The 23,695-nt window shown below is 41.2% G+C and overlaps 2 protein-coding genes across 3 annotated transcripts in view; one reads left to right on the top strand and one right to left on the bottom strand.

Annotated features, from left to right (window-relative positions):
• Lrrtm3 (leucine rich repeat transmembrane neuronal 3) overlaps window positions 1-15,092 on the bottom strand; it is a 171,825-nt gene extending 156,733 nt beyond the window's left edge. The window contains exons 1-2 of the mRNA XM_052744821.1: window positions 14,502-15,092; window positions 12,642-14,173 (exon numbers count right to left, since the gene is read on the bottom strand). Of these exons, the coding sequence (XP_052600781.1) occupies window positions 12,642-14,173; window positions 14,502-14,505 (1,536 nt within the window). The 5' untranslated portion in view covers window positions 14,506-15,092. The remainder of the gene's footprint in view (window positions 1-12,641; window positions 14,174-14,501) is intronic.
• Window positions 1-23,695, top strand: part of Ctnna3 (catenin alpha 3) — a 1,464,870-nt gene that overhangs the window by 575,356 nt on the left and 865,819 nt on the right. The gene's annotated exons all lie outside the window — the stretch shown is intronic.

The following is a 23,695-nucleotide window of genomic DNA, read 5'->3' as shown; positions in this document are numbered from 1 at the left end:
TGATTCAATGGAGATAATACTGTGAGCAGAAACCACACCAGCATTAGTCTTTGTTGTGTGCTAAGCAAAACTATCATAGAGTAAGAAATCTATTAACGCGTGTTTGCAGGGTGCTTTCAAGTTTCTGGAAGAAGCCTCACAGGTTGGATGTGATGAACCCCAGGGGCGTGTAGTCATCGCCGGCGAATTGCTGAGTTGGCAACTTCAAGGTTTAATGTCAGGCCTTCCCCTCTGCCACTCAAATCAGCTTGCTGCTCTGCGCAAACACACACCTGCCCAGAGAGGGCAAAGGTCTTTCACTTGGCACCTGCTGAGCCCAGGAGCTAACTTCATCTCTGTGTACCTTCAGAACTGTCTTGGGTCATGAAGCAGTGTCTTACAGATGACAAAACAGTTGCCATCTCATGTCGCTAGTCCCACCCAACCAAATGCTGGACTTAACTCCAGCTCCCTCCAACCCCAGGGAATAAAAGCCAGTCCTCCAATGCAGTGATTCGACTGGAGCACCTTTACAGTTCCTCAGGTCTCATCTATACGAGTCTGACTCTGCAAATACTGATGGACTGATTTCAGAAGTGCTTGCATATAAAAACCACTTCTGTCCTTTTAATCTTTTTTTTTCTCTCTTAATTTCACTTGCCAGCCCCATTTCGAGCCATGCTCTGACTCACTCAGCTTGAATTCTGGCTGGCACAGCCAGTGCAGTCAAGGCTGCAGCTGTTGGCAACCCCCCCCCCCCACACACACACTTCCCCGGCTCATCTTGAGGTCTGCAAATGAGCCTTGCAGACTGATACTGTGTTCTGCAGTTTATTTGACAAATCGCTTTTGTGGCCTTTGAGTTTTCATATAACTCATAAAATTCCTGCAGCCGATAGAGGCTGTTTATCAGATTCAAATTCCATACATTTGGAAGTAAAGAGGTGAGGATCCTTGCATTCGGAGTGGACCCCCACCCTTCAGATTTAGCTACGAATTGTACATAAAACTACCCTGAGAGGAAGCTAGGATATTCTCCTGCTGGTGCCTGCTTGCAAATGACTTCTCTCCTTCTGTCATAAATCATGCTAGCATCTTTGAAAATGCGCCTGAGAAATGTATTTGGTGTTTACAGTGCTGGGTTTTAGCGAGTTGAATTGCATTCGGGCAGCGTGTTTGCCTCATCACGTTCTGTGTGACATTGGAGTAAAATGGAGACTCTGGTCATTCAGCTGCAGGCTCTAAGGAAGCCTGTTGTAACTGTGCATTTTAATGAACTGAATCAGCTGAGGAAATGTTGTCTCCACTGTGGTGTAGCTGTCTGCCTCATGAAGCACCTCCCTGCATACACAGAGGACTTCTTTTTCCTAAACTGCCTTTCCTCCGTGCTCTTGAAGAGTTTGGGGCTTCCCCCCCTTTTTTCCTTAAATTACAGGTGGAGGAGGTTTAATGAACTCTAAAACCCAGAAGCAAGCTTGCTTGCATTCTTTACAGCACTTGGAACTAGAACATAGTTGCAGCAGTATTCATGCTATTCCTGGGGCACACAGAAACTCTTAGAAACCTAAATCATTTTGTCATATCACCAGAGAAGGCATCTTTCCTTGGGAACAATTGAAAAACAAATGGAGGATCAGACGGGGTTCCCTCCCCTTCCTTAAACTCATCAGTGGGCCACTCAGAGCTCAGCCAACAAAATGGATAATTTAACCATTCATTATTTCTGCACAGTGTGCTGCTGAATCTGAAGACTGAGTTGAATATGAGGAAATAGCTGTGGTTAAAGGTGTTATGTAAAAATCTGATCTCTGGAATATTATTTGAGAGTCTACCCTGGAAAGCTGCTGAGTATTTCCAGAATATTTCTTGCCTTGTGACTGGCTACAGGTTAGTTAATCACCTGATTTTTTTTATTTTGTTGTTTTCAGATATTTCATGCAAAATTGTTAAATTGAAAGGAGATTAATGCAAACATTTGAAAGGAGATTAATGCTGAACAATATTTTGCATGCACTCAGGTTGCACAGTGGCACTTTACCTGGATGTCCCAGCATAATTTGTTCCTGAAATAAAAACGGTTATAAAACCCAACCATTCCCAACTTTCCTCATCTTTAACATGGACACAAAAGTTTGTATGAAGTGAAAACAATAATAATGCAGACACTGGGAACTGTCTGGAGCAAGAGGGACATGGATTTAAAAGGATGAGGTGATTGTACTGTAACCTTTGGGTGGATAGGCTGAGACAGACAGAGGGAAGTTGTTATTGGAAGATTTAAAATTAGGTTAGCTTGAAATCATAGGCAAACAGCAAGAAAACACACTATGGGGCTCTTGGAGATTTTTATGGCCGTAAGTGTTTATGAAGAAAAGGTTGCATTACCACCTTCCCATTACAAATGTACCAAAGTGTCCCAAAGATCAATCTGTTCTGTTGATGGCAACTTTTACCACAGTGCTGAACCTGAGCAACACCTCACATGGAAAATAATAGCCTGTATGTCTGCCCTGCCTTATAAACCATAACTAAAACGTGACATAAGCATGGAGTAGGGAGAATGTGGTTTCTACTCTGAATTAAGCTGCAATTTACAAAATTACAGTTTTTCATTTAGAGCCTCAACGATCTTGAATACAAATAGAATATTTTACTCTCTATTTCATTAAATTATTAGACTGTATCATTTTAATTATTGGTTTTCTAAGAGTTTAAACATCATTGCTGGTTTCCTTTTATTACGATGTGAAGGTACACGTTCAAGTCATGTATATAAGCTAATACATAGAAGTTGGATAGAGAGACAAAAAGGAAAACATCTGCCGTGGAGATGAGAAAGAAGAAATTCAGAACAGAGTCAAGCATGGATGGAAGGGAGAGGATGAAGCCATGGAGAGGCCTTTGATCCCCTGTGATTCATATGCTTTCTGCACAGTTGATTTTTTTTTCAGAAATGAAGACAAAGATGAACACCACAACAAGTCTTTAAAATTTGGAACCACCAATTGTATAGTTCTTTGGAAACATGTATGATCAGAGAGTTGAGGCCCTACAGCCTAGCTCCTGGGGAGAGGGTAGGATGCCCCCTTTTGAATGGGAAGAGAGGTGAGGTCTCAGAATGTGCCCAAAGTAGGAGCTATACAAAGACCAAGATAAATAGCCATCTAAACTCAAGATCAGAGGACATTTTCCAGGAACAGGTGGTCCAAGAGAAGGCAGGCACCCCGCCTCCACTAAAACACAGTGAAGTAATTTAAATAAAATACTATTCCTTGGGTTGTTAAAGGCTGTTTTTAACTTTCAAATACTATGGAAAACATTCGAAGTCCTGAGAACTATCGTAAGGAAAAGCCACAGTCAGATCATTCCCATCATAGAAACAATTTTACAACTGAACATAATTGCCTATACTCTACTTTTAAAAGAGGGCATTTTGAAATTGCCTGTGATAAAATGGAATATTATATGCAGCAGAATAGGATATATCATAAATATATAATAAATATGAGACTGATGCAATTAAGCTTCCAAAGAATCGGTATTTGTTCTGAATTATTTGTAACAGTACTGGCCATCACAATGGCCAGAAAAGTCTGTACCAATTAATGCTAGAAGAATTAAGAAAAGAGAAGATCTGCTTGCTCAGAAGACAAATGCAAGCATTTTAAGAACTCAAGCAGCCTGTGACATGGTTTCTGTCCTAGGTTTAAAGCACAGAAAATGGGGTCTAGAGTAAGTAGAAGCTGGCTGTGTCCTCCCAGGTCTGAGATGGTTGGGGATCTGAGGAGGAAAGGTGTTTTTCACAGAAGAAAGTATAGTCCATGAGCAGGAGTTGCAGAGGCAGCAAAGCACCTGGGGTTTCAAGAACCAGCTTGTGCCAGAGAGGGGGAAAGGGCCCAACATAAAGGCAGAGGTGGCTTGGCTTCTTTTGGAGGTTGAGGATTGTGGTCACACACACACAGCTCTTCAGTAGTAGTCATGTGCCCATGTCTGAACTTATCAGAGCTTAGAGCCTCTCTTTTGAGTTTAATGGAAATCTCATCCTAATTAAAATTTATTGGGATATGACTATTAAGATGCACGAGCGTACTTAGATATTAAAGAGCATGAAGAGAGGAGGGAGTCCCAATTATGTGTCAAGTCTCTGCTGGGGTTTTTATTGGCATTATCCTGGAGTAGTATCTTTTGACTATCCAATTAAGTAATACATGACATGCAGTAGAAAAAAAGCGCATAAATGTATTTTTACAACATGTTGGCTTTTGCCCCTTTTGTAACTGTTCCATGATGGTTTTCACTTGTTAATATATATTTTTTCAAACAGGGAAACTGAAAGTAAAAGTCACACAGTTATTAGATGTCAGAACAAGATTTCAAAGTAGTTCTTTATGGATCGGTAGCCCATGTTCCTGCTGGTATACCAAGCTACCTCTTCAGGGAGGGGGATGGAGCAAAGAGAAGACATGGCGTGGAAATTCAATGGATGAATTTCTTAAACAAGACTTAGTGGGTGAGGACTGATAATTTATCCTGACTTGGGTTCTCTAGTTGAGAAAAATGTGGAGGCATCTATGAAGGGTGGTTTAAAAGGAATGTTTGTAAACCCACTTTCCCTGTGAAGCATTTTCCTCAATCCTTTTCTTAGTCACTCTGCTCATGTCTCCTCCTAGCATACACCTTCCTACCTTTAGCTAAGGCAAGAGTGTGTCTTTTTATAAACAGAAGTGCTCTGGGATCCTTGGATGGCATATTTGCTCTCGATCTGGGAAGAGACATTCAGTCAGGCATAAGGACCTACTAGATGGAGGGATTTCAACACAGTTGGTCTTTTTAAATGGAGAATTTCATGGGAGACCTAGAAGACAGAAGGCAGCTACCCCACACCTGACTCTAGGTTGCACAAAATAACAGAAAACTCCCTGAAGTGGGGAAGTGGAAGGAATGTGAAACTCAAGATTCAAGATTCCAGTGACAACCTTGGAGAGCAAATCAGTCATCAAGAGGGTTAGGTACAGAATGTCCATCCCTAGGGTTATGTTTGAAATGAAATATGTGGTCAGAGTCTATAGACAATTATAAAAATCTACCATGACCTTTCCTTTTTAACTTATAGCTCCCTTGACATTTTTGCATTTTAGTGTAAACTAATAAAGACCACACACATCAAACTGTATAAGACCATAAAAGTGAGCAGAGTAGAGCCTATGAAAGTACATATAGAATTTTGTATTTTACTACTCGATTCTCCATATATGTATATGTATGACTAAGTGCATGCTGCCTTTTAATGACATAAATGGGAAGGAGTGGATGACAGAAGCTGGGGAGAATACAAGGCTGGCAGATTAACATTTAGTTAGCAGCCAGAAATCTCACGTGCAAATCACTGGAAATCATGTATGGAGGAGAACTGGAGGTGTTTAACTTGCGTTATAATGCCTTGTTTGAATGGGGGTGGGAGTTACTTTAGGAAAGTGCCATGAAGTTGAACAGGCATAAGATGTGGATTTATATGATATGGATCTCTTAGCATCATCTACCAAATGACAAGATGGTGGAAGACAAAATACATTTACAATATGACTTATGCTGTATCACACATTTTAAAAACCCTATTTAACTCCCAAGCTACAGGTGTTGCTTTGACTCCCCGTGGGCATAAGGCAGCACACAAACAAAAGAATCATACTTTGTACTTTACATTTTTGTGCAAGATGGACAAAACCTTTCCCTAGGTCGACAATGACCTCAAAGAGCATTGTGCAAGATGGACAAAACCTTTCCCTAGGTCGACAATGACCTCAAAGAGCATTGTTTGTGCTGCTCCTGTTATTAATGTTGGAGTGTAGCTCTCGTTGCTATAATCCTATCACCCCCATCAGTCTTCAAGGCTACTGCATTTGCCCAATAACGTATGATATATGCAGGTTCCTTTAGTGCTCTTTCTGACATTCTGATTAATGGCATACAAGGGAGAAACAGAACATACGAGAGATCAATATTAATGGTAAGGAAAACTGTAAGTGAAACAGTCAGATGGAGCCACAAAGTCCACGGGATGGTAATATTTAGCTTCCTCAGACTTTACACCCACTGCCTGATGGGTCCTACCAATTTGCCAGTAAATTGCAGCAACGAGAATGCTGAGTAAGGGTTTATATTTAAATGAAGCCCTATGCTTTTTGATGGAAAATAGAAGAAATAACAGGTCTTTGGCAGAAATTGCTTTTGCTGAATGTATATAGAATTTGCTTTATTGTTCAACACGTGAGGCCAAAAAACATACTCTTCATCCCCAAGAGAACAAAATTCTGGTTATTGATGCTTTTAACTGATGAAATACAGCTGATGCCTTCCACGCCTGAAGTCCTTTCCTCCTTGTTTTGAGTTAGTTAATTGGGTTGGCAAAGAGCTTTGATATTTGTAAGACTAGTGATTCAATTGTATCATCCCCCTTTTTATTTTTCACTGAAAATCAGAAAACACTCTAGAGATGTTTAGCAGGCTTTAGAGCAAAAAAGGGAAGGGCCAGTTGGCTTTTCATTTATATAATATTTAATTATTTATGTAGCCTTTCATGTAAATACATTTTCCATTGGATTATTAGTCCTCTCTTTAGTGGAGTGACTTATACACTGAAAGCAAGTGTTGTGTGCATGTGATGTCAGAGTAGTGGACTCTTTCACGCAAAGGGAAGAGCCAGTTAAGAGACAGAAGCAAAGAGGGTGTCTTTTAGGGAGGAGAGGGACCCCTGAAAATAATAAGAAAGCACAGAGAACTGTCAGGATGCGACTGATTTCTGAACGTGCGGGGACGGACAAGACAGAAGCACCGATTCTGTTCTCCCCCGAGGTAGCCCATGCTGCTCGCAGCATCCCTGCTCTTAGACGGTAGTGCTAATATAGATACCCTCTGCTTAGTCTTCTGCTGTGACCTAGACATCCCTATGTTTCTATTCCCATAGTGCTCCTCACAAGATTTGGAGAGCTAACTCAGGAACAGTCACCTGCTACCCTAGGGACTTAAGCCAGCAAACATCTCTTAAATTTCTCTCTGTTCTCTAGCTGTGTCACAGGAACTCAGCTAGCAAAGACTGTTCACGCTAACTCAAATGATAAGAATTTTGGAATCACATGTATGAACCACATACTTGGTGAGATGACCAGCCACAGCTGGTGGAGAAAGAATTGGGATTGTGGTCTTTCTTTGATTGAGGATTTAATTCTCAGAAATAAAAGGAATGAAAGAAATCTCTCTTATAGACCTCAAAAACTCAATTGGTTTCCAATGGTCATAGTTACTAGCAAAGGTAAAGCTGTCCTGGCCCAATGGGTTCCAATCCTCCATCAGGTTGTATGGGATGGAAACCCAGACATCAGTGCCTATGACCCACATGGCAATAGGAGCTAATCTTGTAGAACACACAGGCCATTCCAGTGCTGCTCAGAAGTGGGGCATCTTGCCACATAAACCTATTTGTCAGTACAAAGTCAACAGGCTCAGTGATGCTGTGGGGGGAAGGGCAGGCAGGCTCAACCAGAGGAAAGCCTCTGGTCTGACTTGAGATGCAGATCAAACTTTGATTTGGGTTGGTAAATTTTTGACTCGGTGTTCTCTGGTTGGTATTTCTGTATTATATACATATCTCACATCTACATATATACATGCGTATGATTATTGATAGAAATCTTAGCTTTTCTCTTATTCCCTGAGATGGACGTAAGACAATTCAAGATGAAGAATCTTAATCCTGGTGGGAGTCAAAAGGTGAAATTTGTAGATTCCTTGATGCCAAGTGATTTCACTTTTTGACCTGCATCAATCACAGAACAGTAGCAAACACAATGGAACAGCTCACAAAGTGACATTTCAAAAACAAACAAACAGACAGACAGACACACAAATAAACAGGGATCATTTGAAAAAAGAGAACATTCACTTTTCCATAAACCATGAGCAGTCATTAGTGCAAACTAGTCCATGCGTGGGCATCTTCCAATTTTAAAAAGCTGAGAAATGTACCTGAGTTGATACAGCAAGGGTTAGAGAAAATGGAATTGGGTCTTAATTTCTAGGCTCTCTATTCTGCCATGCACAACTGTGATATTTTTCCTCACATGAAATACAATTTACTTTTGGTTTCCTTTGTTTGTAGTATTTTTATTATAGTCTACCCACTTATCAAAATCACTTACGATCTTGGAGGCTAAGTAAAAGTCAGGTCCAGTTCGTTGGACTACTGTGGCTAAGGACACAGTGACTTTTACTTGTCTGTATAGGGTGATGGTGTTTGATTAGTATTTAAGAGCCATTTACCACACACTATGTAATACACATGTATTCTGTTTCTCTTATGATGTTTGTTATTCAAATTTGCTGATAGTATTTTTCTTGCACATGGTTTTTGCTAAATACCCCTCATTTTCAGCATGTGTAGCAAAGAGAATACAAGGATAGTGAGGTGCTAGATCTGGATTCTAATGAGAATCCTGGGGGGGGGGGGGAGAGAGAGAGAGAGAGAGAGAGAGAGAGAGAGAGAGAGAGAGAGAGAGAGAGAGAGAGAGAGAGAGAGAGACCCCTTGGCTTTTGAAATTTTCATTTATCATGGCTCAGTTCTCATTTGTTGTGTATGGAGCTCATTCTGCCTTCCACTTAGGGCTAGCGCTCCTATCCGATGCTCGCCTAATCCACATTTTAAATAAGCAAATTGTGTTCTCATATTGGTAAATGTCAAAGGAAGAGACACTCCGTGCACCTACAGCATCCCAACATCCCTTGCCAAAGCTGTGAATGTGACGCTGCATTCTTCTTCCCCAGAAGGAGAGCATAATTTCATTATCCATGAATCATCGCCTCTTAGACTGTACCATCCTTGTCAGAGAGCCTAATAGCACCACTGTTTAGCTGGCTGCAGAGGAGGAAGGAGGGAGAAAGCCCCGGGGGGCGAAGCACAGGTCACTGACATGATCAACAAACTGGAGAGCAGTTCTCATGCTGAAGAGGAGGCCTCGCTCTCTCCGGATAGCCTCACACATCTACTGACCAGCAAGAATCGACCCTGATTCTCTCAATATCAATACGGGCATCTGCTTCCCAGCCTAAGTTACACTACATTTCCGAATCCTGACCGTGAAAAATAATAACACATTAAAAGAAAATACTACAGACTATTTTGGATAATACTGATGAGTACAGATGCTTAAAGCATTTATCTATTTTTATTGCATTACTGCTTGCCTTGTGTCTTTGGGCATTTACTTCTATCTCTCAATACCAGTTTTATGGCTTCTCTTTCTATTATCGCTGAGAAAATAAGTAAGCACACATAATTCTGATAACATGGATAATAATTATACTTCACAAGAAAGCTAACGTTAAGTATCATACACAGAGCAGAGAAACCTATGGGGCCAATAAGTTCACAAAAGAAAGAGAAGGAAAAAAAAAAAAAAAAAAAAAAAAGCTAAAAATGTTTGAACAGCTGTGGTTACTTGAATCAGCCACTAGAGGTCAGTGCTACTCTATAGAAATCAGCATTGCCAACGTCTACTTAGGTAGTTGACTCACCAAACCAAGTTAAAAAAATGGTTGAAAATCTTTGGGGAGATGTCATGTTAACATCTTTGGAAGGTACAAAGTCATTTAAAATGAATATATCTTGCATAACATTGCTTAAGTCCCTGACTCAGGGCATTGCCTCTGCTGCCTCCACATCTTGCGTGGTGAGGTTAATAAACAAATGAAAAACAAACACGAATCACAAACCACAAACATCCAGTGCAAAAGACTAAACTCCATGTGCTCTCTGTTTTGAGAGAGCATTAAAGGTACTGAGACCCGCTTCCGCATCCGTGGGTCTCCACGGAGCAGCTCCAGAAATGGGACGATAGTTCATGTAAACTCGCAATAGAAAAAAAAAAAAAATGAATAGCAAGGATTCTTCTCCAATATGAAGTACATTTTAAATACTTATAGAAATAGATCCTCGGTATACGGTGTGGACGTGCCACGGGCAGACACAAGGACAGCAACTTCTGACTGGCTCGCCAGCTGGCCTTGTCATGTGCCACATGGTGAAGGAAGAACTCTCTAGCCATGGGAGCCACAGATTGGTTCTTAGAGCATGTGACAGTTGGAAAGAGTCCTTCACAAAGGAGAGACGTGTTTAAAACTTTTCCCCTTGTAATTTCATGCCCTGAATCAAAACGTGTTTTGTCATTTCTAAGGTCTTTAATTTGCTTTTTTTTTTTTTAATCAGTCAGTACATCTCCAGGTAGAGTGAGGCATTAAAAATGAACAGCCTTCTAGATGTTGCTCATTCATTTACATCAATTTCACATACCAAGTGGTTTTGAGTCTCAGATATACTTTTTGATGCAGCAAACCTGTTTTGTCTATCTTAGTGGCATCACAGCATTCATAATTTGAGAAAATTTAAAAAGATATATATATATATACAGCCATCAGTTTGCCTTGAATAGACGTATTTGTTTCCCATGATAAATAAAGCAGAGGGTCGAGTAAAAGAATAGAAATGGGCTTTTTTTTTTCACTTCAACAGTGCATTTAATTATTACAGTCATCTTCATAGTACAGATGAAAATGAGGCTGACCAAAGGAAAAAATTTAGATGGAATATGTATTCACTGACAGTATAGAAAAATGTAAAATTACAATTTCAATGAAAACCATCTCAGTTTGCTCCCCCAGCTCACAGTACTGTAAGATGTATCTGCATTAGTAATCCACTGGGACTCTGTGCCCATTTGTCATTAACAAATGTGTACTCAATGGTTAGTCATGGGTAAACAGGTACTCATGATGCTTTTCTGAGCTGGCACCTGGGTCTCCTCAAAGTACCTTGAGACATCCACTCAAAACGTTGCTTTTCCTTATTGCTAATAGAAATATGGCTTTAATAATCTGGATTCCTTGCTGTTATATTTCATGTTGACTTGTCTAGACTTTCCGTCACAGCCTATGGAAGACCTCCATACTCTATAAAAATGCTAGTAAGAAATAGCCATTCACTTTTTCTTTGCCATTGTTATTATTATTATTATTATTCAGCAACTCTTTTGAAAGAAGATGGATGTAGTCAAAGATGTAAGGCCTGGCCAGTCATAAGATGAACCATCCTTAATGTGAAAATCATTATGGTCTGCTCCCAGACTAAAACTATTCCTCTGAGAGAGAGGACAAAAGGGGGTGACAGAATAAACGTATTTTCCCCAAACCTCACAAACACAGAGGGCGTGGTATCCGTGCTGCAGTCAACACACTTTCACCAATGACATAAAAACATGCATGCAGCTTGCAGGCTGCCAAACAGGTTCTGTACAGAATTGCACTGATGGATGAGTTACATTACAGATGAGCACAGGGACACTGTGATGTCAACAGCAGCAAACCAAAGGCGAACTGTCACCGTGTCAGTCCATTTCCCCTCCAGGGTTGACTTTATGCATCCTTCCCGGGGATGCCGTTGGAGAAGCACGTTCAGACATCTGAACGAAGTGTCAGTCATTAGGGGTCTGGTGTGTGGAGAACACATCACAGGACACTACAGGACAGCCTCACAAACCCTGACCAGGACAGCCCAGAGCTCAGGATGCTATTAACTACCCCTGGGGTCTTGGAAAATAAGCTGCAAAGAGACCTATCCTGGGAAGGTCCCAGCCACACACGCGTGTGTGTGAGAAGGTGCTTTCCACCAGCCAGCCTTGTCTCTGAACTCCCTCACTTCCAGCGGACAGTCTGCTTCCTCGGATGGGCCTATCTAACGGTGTGGTTGTGTAACGAATCAACATGTTTAGGGAACACACGGGCTGGAAGGGAATTGATAGTGAACCGTTCCGTTGGATTTTACAGGGATGGGGATGTAAGATAAGACTGCATGTCTCAAACTTGGTGTTTCCACTGTCTCCTCATCTTCTGCAGTCATCTGCGTCAGCCCTTTAACACTTGTCTGTCTGCGTGCCCTGTGATTTCCGAAACCCTGGAAACTGTTCAGGGACCTGCTCTAACCCCCCACCCCACCCCCCCCCAACCCCCCCACCCTGGGATAGTTTTCTGGGACTTTCTTTGAAAGGCAGGCATTGTTTCTCACCCCCAGTCTCCAGAGTGTGCCATAATCAAGTCATCTCCTTAGATTCAGTCAACCCTCCAAGGTCCTGGGATTCCTCCTCCTTCCCCCCCCCCCCCCCCCCCCCCCTCTGGCTTTGCCAATGAACTGCAAATCACCCAAAGCTGAAGCCTGACCCTCCCAGGTGGAGAAGAAGAGCAGGTGTGGGGGTCACTCAGGAAAAGAATTTTTTTTTCTTCCTGGAAACAAGTGTGATGTTAATGAAATCCATAAGGGGTCTTACACAATAGGCATGGTGTTAAACCAGAGTTCCCGCTTCGCATTGATTGTGGTATTTAAATTTCAATGGGTTGATTATTTATGGGAGGAAAATGACCAGTATTATGAACACACTCTCAGAGACAGGGAAGGCCCTTGCCAGCACAGGGAGGGGGAGGGGGAGGGGAGGGGCACCGTGTTCCCTTGATAGTCAGCAGAGTTCAATAAAGCACCACTTATTTTCCCAGCTTTTAAGAGCGCGCTCTCTCTCTTTCTCTGTGTGTGTTTTGTTTTGTGTTTAAATCGCAATGGTTCATACCTCACATTCCCTGGAGCCTGATTTGCTATAGGTGCAGGGTCCCGTTCCGTTCAGCAGCATCTCGCTGGTCTCCGTGTTGGTGGGTTTATAATCGACATAAAATTCCTGGGTGCCGGGAGTCATTTGCTTGAGCGACTGCCTTTTCTTCTTCCGGTGCCTTCGCATGAGGGAGCGCTGCTGCAGCTGCTTCACGCTGGCGGGGTACCGCTTCCAGGACACGTACATGACCAAGAGGATGACCAGCACGGACAGGAAGAGGGCTACGCTGCCCGCGATGATCTTATGGAAGGAGATGTGCTCCGTGTCCACATCTGTCTCTGGGCTGGGCTCAGTGGCTCCCACCGTGGGGGGCAGCGGAGGCTTGCTCTCATGCTTGGGCCTGGGGAGCTTGGGCTTAAACGTGGGCTTGGGGAGCGCCCTGGCCAGGTCAAACCTCTCGGTGGTGCTTTTACCACAGATGCTGTAGTTCTTCACCGCGTCGATCACGTTTACCCCCTGCAGCTCTTTGGGACTGGCGCAGATGATTGTATTCTCTCTCAGCCCTTTGAAACTTTTCAGCCAGTTTACCAGGGAGCAGATATTCCTGCTGCATTCCCATATATTCCCGGCAAGACTGATGTCATTGAGAGAGATCCAAGAATCCAGAATCTCCTGACCAATAAATGTGAGCTTGTTGGAATCCAGATTGAGGCGCTGCAGATTGGGGACGCACTGGAAGACACTAGGTCCACTGAAGGCTTCTATCTCATTACCAGACAGGTCAAGCCTCTGTAAGGAACTCCAAGTCCAGGACATGGTTTGCCCTATAACACTGATTTTATTCCACTGCATGTACAAGTTCTGAAGGCTCACCAACCTTGGGAAAAGGGCCAGGTTGAGCTTGGAAAATTGATTGTGCTCCAGGTGAAGTTCTTTGAGTCGGATCATGCCAGCAAAGACATTCCTGGCTAAACTTCGGATCCTGTTATACCCCAGGTCCAGAAGTTCCAGGTTGCGACAGTCTTGGAAGATCCGCACCGGGATGGTTCTCAACGAGTTGGAGCGGAGGTGTAAACTAAGCAGCTTCCTCAAGCCCCGGAACTGTTCAGATCCCAGAGAATGGAGCTGATTATAGGACAGATCCAAGTTCCGCAAATTGGTCACAGGTCTGAAGGTGTTGTTAAGAAAATAAGAGATTCTGTTGGAACTCAGAATCAACTCCTTGAGTCTGCGTATCCCATTGAAAGCATTCTCGTCAATATTGCTGATATGGTTATGGTCAAGGTAGAGCCAGGTGAGCTGATTGAGCCCTTTAAATTGATTATACTTAAGTTTTTGGAGGCTGTTGTAGCGAAGGGATAAACCCAAGCAACCGGCAGATATGCTTGAGGGGATCTCCTGCAGTTTCTGAGATTCACAGTATATCATTTTGCCCTCGCACCTACAACCCTTAGGGCATCCTCGTTCAGCAGAAGAGAGCATGGTCAGAAAGACAGTGGGGGCTAGGACCACCGCTACAGCTGATCCGCGCAGTAGCCTAATTACATTGAAACCTGGAAATAAAAACAACTTAGAAAAGTTATCCCCCCAAAAAAGAATGCATTTTTAAAAAATCAAGCAAAACTAGCCCCCAATGACCATATTTAGAAATGTAAACATTTAGAAAACATTTAACACCAAATATCACCTTCGTAATATAAGGATGCTGTATATTTCTAATAGTTAAACATGGAAATAGGTCCGCTGGTTATCAAATTGATAGTCTTAGACCAGAGAAAGATAATCTTTAAAACAATTAAAGCAGAATTATTACATAGACTCAGGAGATTTTTTTCCCATTTTTTTTTTTAAGAAGGAAAGAAGAAAATTGACAAAACATACCCATCCTTTGTATTGTTCAAAGGCCGTCCTTAGGTCTTTTGCTTTGGCTTAGGGGCCGCCTGCATGACAGCCCCTGTCAGCTGCAGGGTAGTGAGTCAGGGCTCGCTGACACCCAGGAAGAAAAATTGGACCCCTTGGGAGATGGACCGATTTTGGAACATTATTCTTTACCAGCCATGCAGAACACTCCAAGAACAAATAAATCCCAACACCGCATTCGCAGCAAAACATCCGATTCTTCCTAGGTAATAGGATCTTCATGGATATTACGTTTTTGCATCTTTACAGTGTGTGTGTGTGTGTGTGTGTGTGTGTGTGTGTGTGTGTGTGTGTGTGTTAAAAAAAAATTGGCTTCTACAATTTCTTCTCAAAACCCATGATGTATTCCTCTAGGCGACGTGGGGCTACCTGTACTGCCACATCTGTATTCCATAGCCCGGCGGTCCCGTGGCGGTGAGCACCCAGTTCAGCCACGGAGCTGCGTTGGAGCCCAGAAGGCAGGAGAGCCCGGTTCCGCCGCCGCGCACACGCTCAGCTCACTCCTGCAGACTGTCATTCTGAAAGCTGCTGGGACTGTTGCTTCAGTTTCAGTGAATGCAGTCTTATGTAAAGCTGCCCCCAGTGGTGAGGAACACTATGGGCATGTGCAGAGCTGGCTCTCTTTTATCTTGCAAATGAGCAGGCTCGGCTGGAAAATGAATGATTCTTTTGGGGTGGCTCAATAGGAAGTGAATGGTCAACGTAATCAATAACTAGCAACGTTTTTCCCCGTGATTTCCAAGTCTTGTTTTACAATTTGGCAGCGTCTGTACTGTCTGCATCTGCTGAGTCGCCCAGCGTGTTCTTCCCAGAGTTTTTCTAGCGCTTGACGTGAAGTTCACGGATCGAATGTCCATTTTTCTTAACCTCAGTGTAGGCTTTGAGCTGAAATTTATAAAATGAATTATTGAGCTTTTCACAAAGCTGCATTAAGAGCATGCCTGTTTGACCTCTTGGAGTCACAGTGATTATATTATACAAGGTGTCTCAGGACGCTGGACAACATCGGCTCTACAATAGGGGGGAATGACTAATGACACACAAATTAATAGGTCTAGTGGCTTTTCTGATTTCCCCACAAAAGCTATAATTGGCTTAATGGCTTATGACTGGGCTTGTTTTGGTTGCTGGCCTTTTTTTTTTTTCTTTCTTTTTTAATCAGAAGAGAAATAAACCATTTTTAGTGCTAGAATTAGAACCCAGAGATCATTTGATTCATAGTTTATTGATTTACTTCTGTTTATTACACTAATAATATTTATTGAGTGCTTTCTAAGTTCTTTAAATGAATAGGTCACCCTGCTTTTCTTTTTTTATATAACTTTATTTTTACTTTTTTAGAAAAGATTTTTACTTTATTTTTGGTGCATTAATATTTTACCTGCATGTATGTCTGTGTGAGGGAGTTACAGACAGTTGTGAGCTGCTATGTGGGTGCTGGGAATCGAACCTGGGTCCTCCGGAAGAGCAGCCAGTGCTCTTAACCATTGAGCCATCTCTCTGGCCCCCTGTTTTATCTTTGGACAATGACAACAACGTGCAGGTCTCACTGTAATCTACATTTCAAAGGTGAAGGACCCGGGACTCAAAGGGGTCTCCAGCTCAAGGCTCCAGAATATGGCAAGGAAGTGATAGAGCTTGCAGGAAGGACCAAGTCTGCCTTAGGCGGCTTCACAGCCACTAGTTCCTTCCCAATGGCATTGCTGTGCTTGCTGAATGCAGTGAAAGTGAGGTAGACTAAGAAATGAAAGTAGCGAAGCTGTACAGAACTCACTCTTGTTTTCTGGAGTAGGACCCTGTGAGTTTCCTTTGTCTCTGAGGGAGTAAGGGGGAAGCGATAGCTTGTCTCTAAGTTTGCCAGCTGTGTTACCTTGAGCAGCCCTCTCACCTTCTCTGTGCTTCAGTTTTCCCGCCTGCAAAATGGACATGATAGTAAAATCACTTCACAGGCATATTCTGAATACTGAGTTGTATTTTTGTCTTTGATCATGGTACTGGGGATTGAACTGGGGCCCTGGGCTACAGCCTCACCCCCATGCCATCTTGATATCCCAAAGTGCTTATCTCAGTGTCCATCACATAAATTGAACAAATATTATCTGTTAAGTGTGCTGATGTTGCTTTTTAATATTGAATATTGACTGCATTAACAGTTGGAAACTCACAAAGAACTGCTTCAGCGAATAGTTTTTTGGTAGTACACTCAGTGGGAAAAGTTCTTATATCTTCATCTGCATTTTCTACTTAAAATTAATGTTTTAGTTGTGTGGACTATGTCTAATAACTAATGCTCATTGTTTCTCTTCCCCAAAGCAAAGCATAACACCTGAACTACAGAGTTTGCCATTGTCTATAAATAAGTACTATTCTTTACAATACTTTGTTTATATTAGGTAAATTGGCTGCATCTCAATTAGGGGCCACTTTGATATTATCCAAGGGTGAACAGTTTGGTCAATGCTAATCATGATAATCAAAGGGTGCATGGGCATAGGCCACTCCCTCGGGTGTTATGCTGTTGACAATGTAGTGATTGCCTGGAACTTATAGGTGTTGTAACTATATCTAAAACACTCAGACAGCTTATCCAGTTCCCCAAGGTTCTGATTCAAGGGGATGGAAGAGGTTGTGCTTTTCTTTTTTCATTGAGAATTTCGAACATGCATGCATTGAACTTTGATCAACTCTCCCCTCCAATCCCTCCCCTAACCCTTCCGACCCTGCTCGATTCAAATTCATGTGCTCATATTCTCTCCCTCTCTCTCCCGCCCTCTCCCTGTAAACCCACTGAGTCCGCTTAATGCTGCCCATGTGCATGTGGGTGTAAGATCATCTACTGAGGCAGGGAAAAAAGTTCAGCTTTCTTCCATGAGTGTGGCCACAGAGAGGGTGTATTTTTGATGGACAGGTATGTTTAAGAAACCCACTAAAAAGGAATCAACAATAACAAGTGCTCTCTCAATAGGAGAGAGAAGGGAGATTTCTGATACTAAGTTGTGACCTCCAAGAGGTCACTTTCCGCCTCTGTTATTTTTAGCACAACAGTGCTCGACACATTTCAGATCCATAATATATTTTGTCATAAACACAGTAGCCACACTATAAGCTTATTACGTAACGGTAGTCTTTTTATATTATAAAATTTGCTGAAATTTTTAATTTTGTGTTTTTGGTGGCATGTATTAATTATACATAGCTCAACGACAACATTTTTATACTTGTACATGATGTAGTACAGTCATACTCATCCTGTTACTCTCTCTTTGGAACATAGTTCTTTATTACCCCCTTCTGCCATCCTTAGGCTCTGACATGTGGTCGTGAGGGGCTCTGAAAAGTCAGTCCCATTCCTGGGTCTCTTGGGGGACGTGGATCCATGATTTTCAAGGCAAAGGCACACAACTGTACCTGGTTTACTTACTCTTCCTCTAGGTTTACCACCGGATCCCAAGGAGAGTCAGTGCCAGAGTGCTAGCAGGTTGGGAGGGTCCGAGTCTCTAGAAGGAGCAATACATGTAATGGTACCCTTATACACTCCTCGTTGAATACAGAGATTTCCTCTATTAGTGAGATTGGAAATAATTTCAAGGAAAGAACTTTTAAATGATGTGTAGAAAAGGTGGGAGAAAATCAAATGATTAGCAGGTCTTCACTCTTCCTGGAGATGTCTTGTCTTCATGGTTAAACCATAATTTTCACAGGAATAGTAAATATGCTTTTAAATATTCAACTCAGCACAGTACAGAAGGATAACGCCGAGTCTTTATTATCTAACATCCCAAATGGGACTTCACAACTCGCATGTCTCAAAAAAGCCTAAAGGGAATCATATTTATAGCTTCTTTCTCATTTCTCTGCATTGAAAGCCTCTGATTTTCCTGCTCACCCTTCCTCCTTCACACTGGGAAGTCTGTATGAAGACATCCTTCTTGGCTAACAGCTGCACAGGGCCATTCACTTGTCCGTGTGCCTCATACCCTTGTGACGGGAGCACAGAGGAGACCAGGGGAAATAATTATCTCATGTTGCTTTTCATGGGACAAATACTCTTGGATTATTTATGTCAATATCATTTCTTGTATTACATATCTTGTCCTTAATTTTCAAGCATTTTTCTTGCTGTCTTGGTTTCCCATCTTGTCTTGCTCCATGGTTCTGATCTCATGCTCCTTCCCTGGGTCTTAAAATGGTTATTTCCCCTTTGTGCTGACCACCTGTCTTTTTCTCAGAGGTCTTCTTGCTGTTCTTGCACTGAGACACTCTGAGTGGTCCCTTCCAGGCACCAGCTCTTAAGCAGGCATCCCTCCAGGTTTATCCTAGTTCAAGGTGACAAAGTTCTTGAAGAGGGAAAATCATCAATGACGCCAGTTGAAAAATCCCAAGATGGAAAGAACAATTCGAAGCCACATTAATCACTTAAGGCTGTGGAAATTATGCTAAAGATACCAAGTAGTCACTCAAAAGGAAAAAAAAAGTACTATATTATAATAAGCAATTTTACTAATTTTCTGGTGTGGTTTTCAACATTTATCCTCTTTTCCTTGTTGACGGCAGCCAGCTGATTGTTTCTGTCTTGCCTTTCAACATAGGCAAAATTATGTCCCACTGTGCGTTTGGCAACTTCCTTTGCGATTGTCACCACAGAGAGGACTAGCCATAAACTACCCGACAACTTTAATTTCCCCAATCTCAGGCCTTATGATTTATACAATTATAAAACATGGCATCATCTAGATAAACACTTTTTTTTTAAAATTGCACTTGACATTACTTTGAATAGCTAATCATATTTTATTTAAATTGAGCAAATGAATCAAGTGTCTATATGTAATGCCAAATTTCAGACCAATATGAAACCAGATTGTCAAATATAAAGGTGTGAAAAAACGAGATTGAATTCGGATATCTTCAGGGTACCTGGCTTCGGAGATTTCATTGATTTAGCAACTAAATAGCCTGAATACCATTATGTACTAGACACTGTTCCAAATATGTGGACATCAGTGTGTAAAATAAAGGTTTATGCTATTTGAAACTTGCATTTCCAATGAATGAAACAGACACTTTCAGTGTAAACACGAGTTTCTTAACTAGTATTGCTGCAGAACCTTTAAGAATTGAGACTTGTTTTATAAAAGGAAATTACTAGATTTAGGCCTTTGAAGGCTATAGCCCAGCTTTTACTTCTGTCCACTCTTCTTTTGAGTCTGTCATGAACCTCTGCCATAGGGTTCCCTGTCACAAAGTCCGCCATGCCTTCCCCCACCAGATCGTCTGAGACCCTTTGAAAATGTGAACCAAAGTAAACATTTTTCTCTTAGAAATTGCACTTGTGGAGGTATTTTGTCACAGTAAGGTGAATGTGATTAACATGACTATGTAATGTGGACAATAGGAAGAAAGAAAAATACAAGGATGATTGGGTGTGTAAAGAAAACAGATATGATTTAAAAAAGGATGATTAAGGACACTAGGAAAATGGCTTCAGCAAACTGAAGAAAGAGATGGGCTTATTCGACTTGAAGAGGGGGAAGAATGGCTAGTGCAAAACCTCAAGGTGGAAACAGGTCATGTGTTTGATGAAGTTCAAGAAGGACAATCAATCCAGAGCAGAGATGACAGCCCTAGAGACGTTAGAGATGAAGCCACAGAGGTCCTAGGTACTGGATTATGGATGGATGTTTATACTCTTGTAAGAATGTTAGCTTTAGCCTGGAATGATAGAACTCCCCCCCCCCCCCCCCCCCCCCCCCCCCCCCCCCGCCTCAGAATGGACTTATTAAAAAGATCGTCTGTTAAAGGATCATTTCTTTGGATTGGAGGCTTTCATCCTTGCTGAGTTCCTATATTGAAACCCCTGTCTCCGGCATGATGATGTTTAGACACAGAGCCTTATAAGATCATGAAGGTGAAGCATTCATGATGAGGTTCATGGGATTATAAAGATGGGAAGAGGCATGGGTGTACTTGTTTCTTCTCCCTCTGTTCTACGCAATGTGAGGATCCAGGAGAATGACTCTGTCTACATGCCATTATTAAGGCTCTGCCCAGAAGTCAGTTCTGGTACATATTCCTGATCTTTGAACTGTGAGAAATGGAAGCCTGTTGTTTGTACTGCATGTGACATTTTGTTACTATAGTCCACATTGGCTAAGATTATCATTCTTGGTCCTGTTATTGCAACAGGGGACAGGATGGAAGCCAAGAAGGGGGCTCTCACAAAGAGAAAGGTGGTGGTCTTGGGCCACTGTGGTAGCAGAAGTGGTTGAATTCTGCATATGTTTTAGACAAAAAAAATTATTTAAAAAAACAGATTAGAAGTACAGGTATGAGATAATGAGATTAAAGGTGGATTCTTAGTTTTATTTTTAAAAGAGACGTTCTTTCTTCTTTTAAAAATTATGAACATGTAGCCGGGTGGTGGTGGCCCACATCTTTCATCCCAGCACTCGGGAGGCAGAGCCAGGTGGATCTCTGTAAGTTCGAGGCCAGCTTGGTCTACAGAGCAAAATCCAGGACAGGCACCAAAACTACACAGAGAAACCCTGTCTCAGAAAAAAATTATAAACATGCATGTAGTGGTATTTGTGACTTGCCTGACATGAGTTCTGGGAACAAAACTCAGGTCCTCTAGAAGAACAACAAGCACTCTTAACTACTGATCCAGCTTTCCCCAACTCACTCTGCAGTTTTACAGGCTCAGCAATCTGGAGAATACTGAAGCCATCAACAGCTTTTATGGGTCAAGTTTTGGAAGTAAGATCAAGAGTTTGACATTCTGGAATTAAGTTTGGATCTAGTACTCATATTTTCTTCAATTTCATGAGACTTTAAGTTCTAAAAATGTGTATTTTATTTGTTTTTGAGGCAGGATCTTACTGTGTATGTTGTTTAGAGTGGTCTTGAGCTCAAATTCTCCCACCTCAGCCTCTCAATTGTTGAGATTCCAAGTATGGACTACCAATCACAGACTGTTTTATTATTTAGTTTATTTTCTGTGTGTGTGTGTGTGTGTGTGTGTGTGTGTGTGTGTGTGTGTGTGTGTATCTTTGTGTACTTGAGTGCAGGTGCCCATGGAGCCCAGAAGAGGGCACTGGATCCCTTTGAGCTAGAGTTATAGGTAGTTGTGAGCTCCCTGACGTGTTGGGAACTCAACTCACCTCCTCTGCAAAGGCATTGCACACTTTTTTTTTTGGATTCACATTTTTATTTTTATGATAGTATACTTTGGTCACAATACTTCTCCCTTTCTTTTCCTCCCCTAAACCGTTCCATATATCCCTCCCTACTCTCCTTGAAATCACATCTTAATTTTTTTTTTACTGATTGCTATTGCATATATATGTATATGTAATAATATATATTCCTAAATATAACCTGTTCAGTTCATATAATGCTACCAATATGCATGTTTTCAGGGATGACCATTTAGTAGAGCATACTCTTAACTGTGGAACTATATCTTCATCCCCAAAGTTCAACTTTGAAAGCAGCTATACGATATTAGGATTCAAAGCATATTGTGAATTTAAGAACAGAAGATAATAAAATGACTAGGAAAAAATGTTCCTAAAAGTATATTTGTATTCAGATGCTCTAGAGAGGGATAAGGGATGAGGCTATCTTTGTATGTACTTTGGAGGACAGTGGAACCAAATAGTTTAATCAAAATTGAAATGTAAAAATTGCATAGTGACTAGATATAAGAAAATTTGGATTAAGCATTCTAGGAGTTAAGTTTGATGAATTCAAAACATTTTCTGGAATAATTTAGAAAATAACATATTTATTATATATATCAGTTGACATTCTGAATTTGAAATTGATTTCAGCTAGGTATCTCGGGGTCTTATGTGGACTCACCTGTAAAATGGAACCCATAAACCTTCCTCTGGACCTTTAAAGGCTTTGTTTCCTAGCATTTTCCAGGATTTGGGAGTAAGAATAAGCTACATTTGTTCAGTGTGGATCAGGGAATCTATACATATTAATTTTCCTTTGATTCTATCTAGATTTGCTGGCTATGGATGTGTACCAGAGTAAACAAGCATTAAAGGTCACCAGCATGACTAAGGGAAAGTCAGAATTTACTAATGTTTGAAATTCTTTAGTATTCTATTCTACTAAGCTTTCAATATCATGGCTGTCTGTTGCATGCCATATTCCGTTAACAGTTCTTGTTCTGGTTTAGAAGTTGTTTTCCCTAGTATGGAGTTGCTCCTCCGTATATTACAAAGTAATATTTCTAGAATGTCACTGTAGTCCCTGTACCAAATCCCTTTCAAAATTCAGATACATACCTACATTTACAATTATATTCTGATCTTCATCAGAACATTAGCAAGTCTTGGGAATATTTTTGGTTCCACCTGCTTATTTCATGGGTTCTATTAAAAGTCTTGTCTGGTTACATATAGTTATGAGTGAACATCTCTGACTTAGATAAGTGCATGAAAAAAGTTCAAAGTCAGACTATTAAAGTGTTCTCACAATATCTATCTAGAGAGAAGAAATACAAGGTTGCCTGCTGTATCTTCCATCTGTAGATGCTTGTGTGTGATAGCAGCAGGGCACATTCTTGTGGCTTGTATTCCTGCCCGCAACTTCCTGCAGAGGGATACCATAAACTAATTTTGAGACTAGGGAAATATCACAAATTGATAAGGCATCACTTTTAAACTTGGGAAACTTCTGAAGACCAAACATGACCTTAAGAAATATTCATTTTTTTCTATTTTTATGGAAGATACATACAAGTAGAAAAATATAATAAATATTTTTATTATCTAATTATATGGTTGGTTATATATTTATAATTATATAAAATATAATAAATAAAATAAACCTTTAATAATCATCAGCCTTTACAATGGTCAAGATGGTGTAGTTCTGTTTATTCTTACTATGTTCCTATATACATAACATTATTATTTTCTTCTAGAGTATTTTAAAATCAAATCTCTGCATCCATATATATTGCTAAATTATAACAACATTTAATTTGACATCTCGTGGCCTCTTGGTTTTGCTGGTTTATTTGATGCCATTGAGCTGATTGAGATCTTGCATCATGGTTGACAAACTGTTCTGTTTTGCACATGATGTTTCTCCATTGTGTTATTGATCTCGCAAAAGGTAAGTTTCGTGGCTTGTGC

The sequence above is a fragment of the Peromyscus californicus genome, unplaced genomic scaffold (assembly GCF_007827085.1).
Source record: "Peromyscus californicus insignis strain IS unplaced genomic scaffold, ASM782708v3 Scaffold_19__1_contigs__length_69161282, whole genome shotgun sequence".
In the NCBI taxonomy this organism is placed as follows: domain Eukaryota; kingdom Metazoa; phylum Chordata; class Mammalia; order Rodentia; family Cricetidae; genus Peromyscus; species Peromyscus californicus.
Note: the sequence above shows the minus strand (reverse complement) of the source record. Positions and strands in the feature narration are given on the sequence as shown.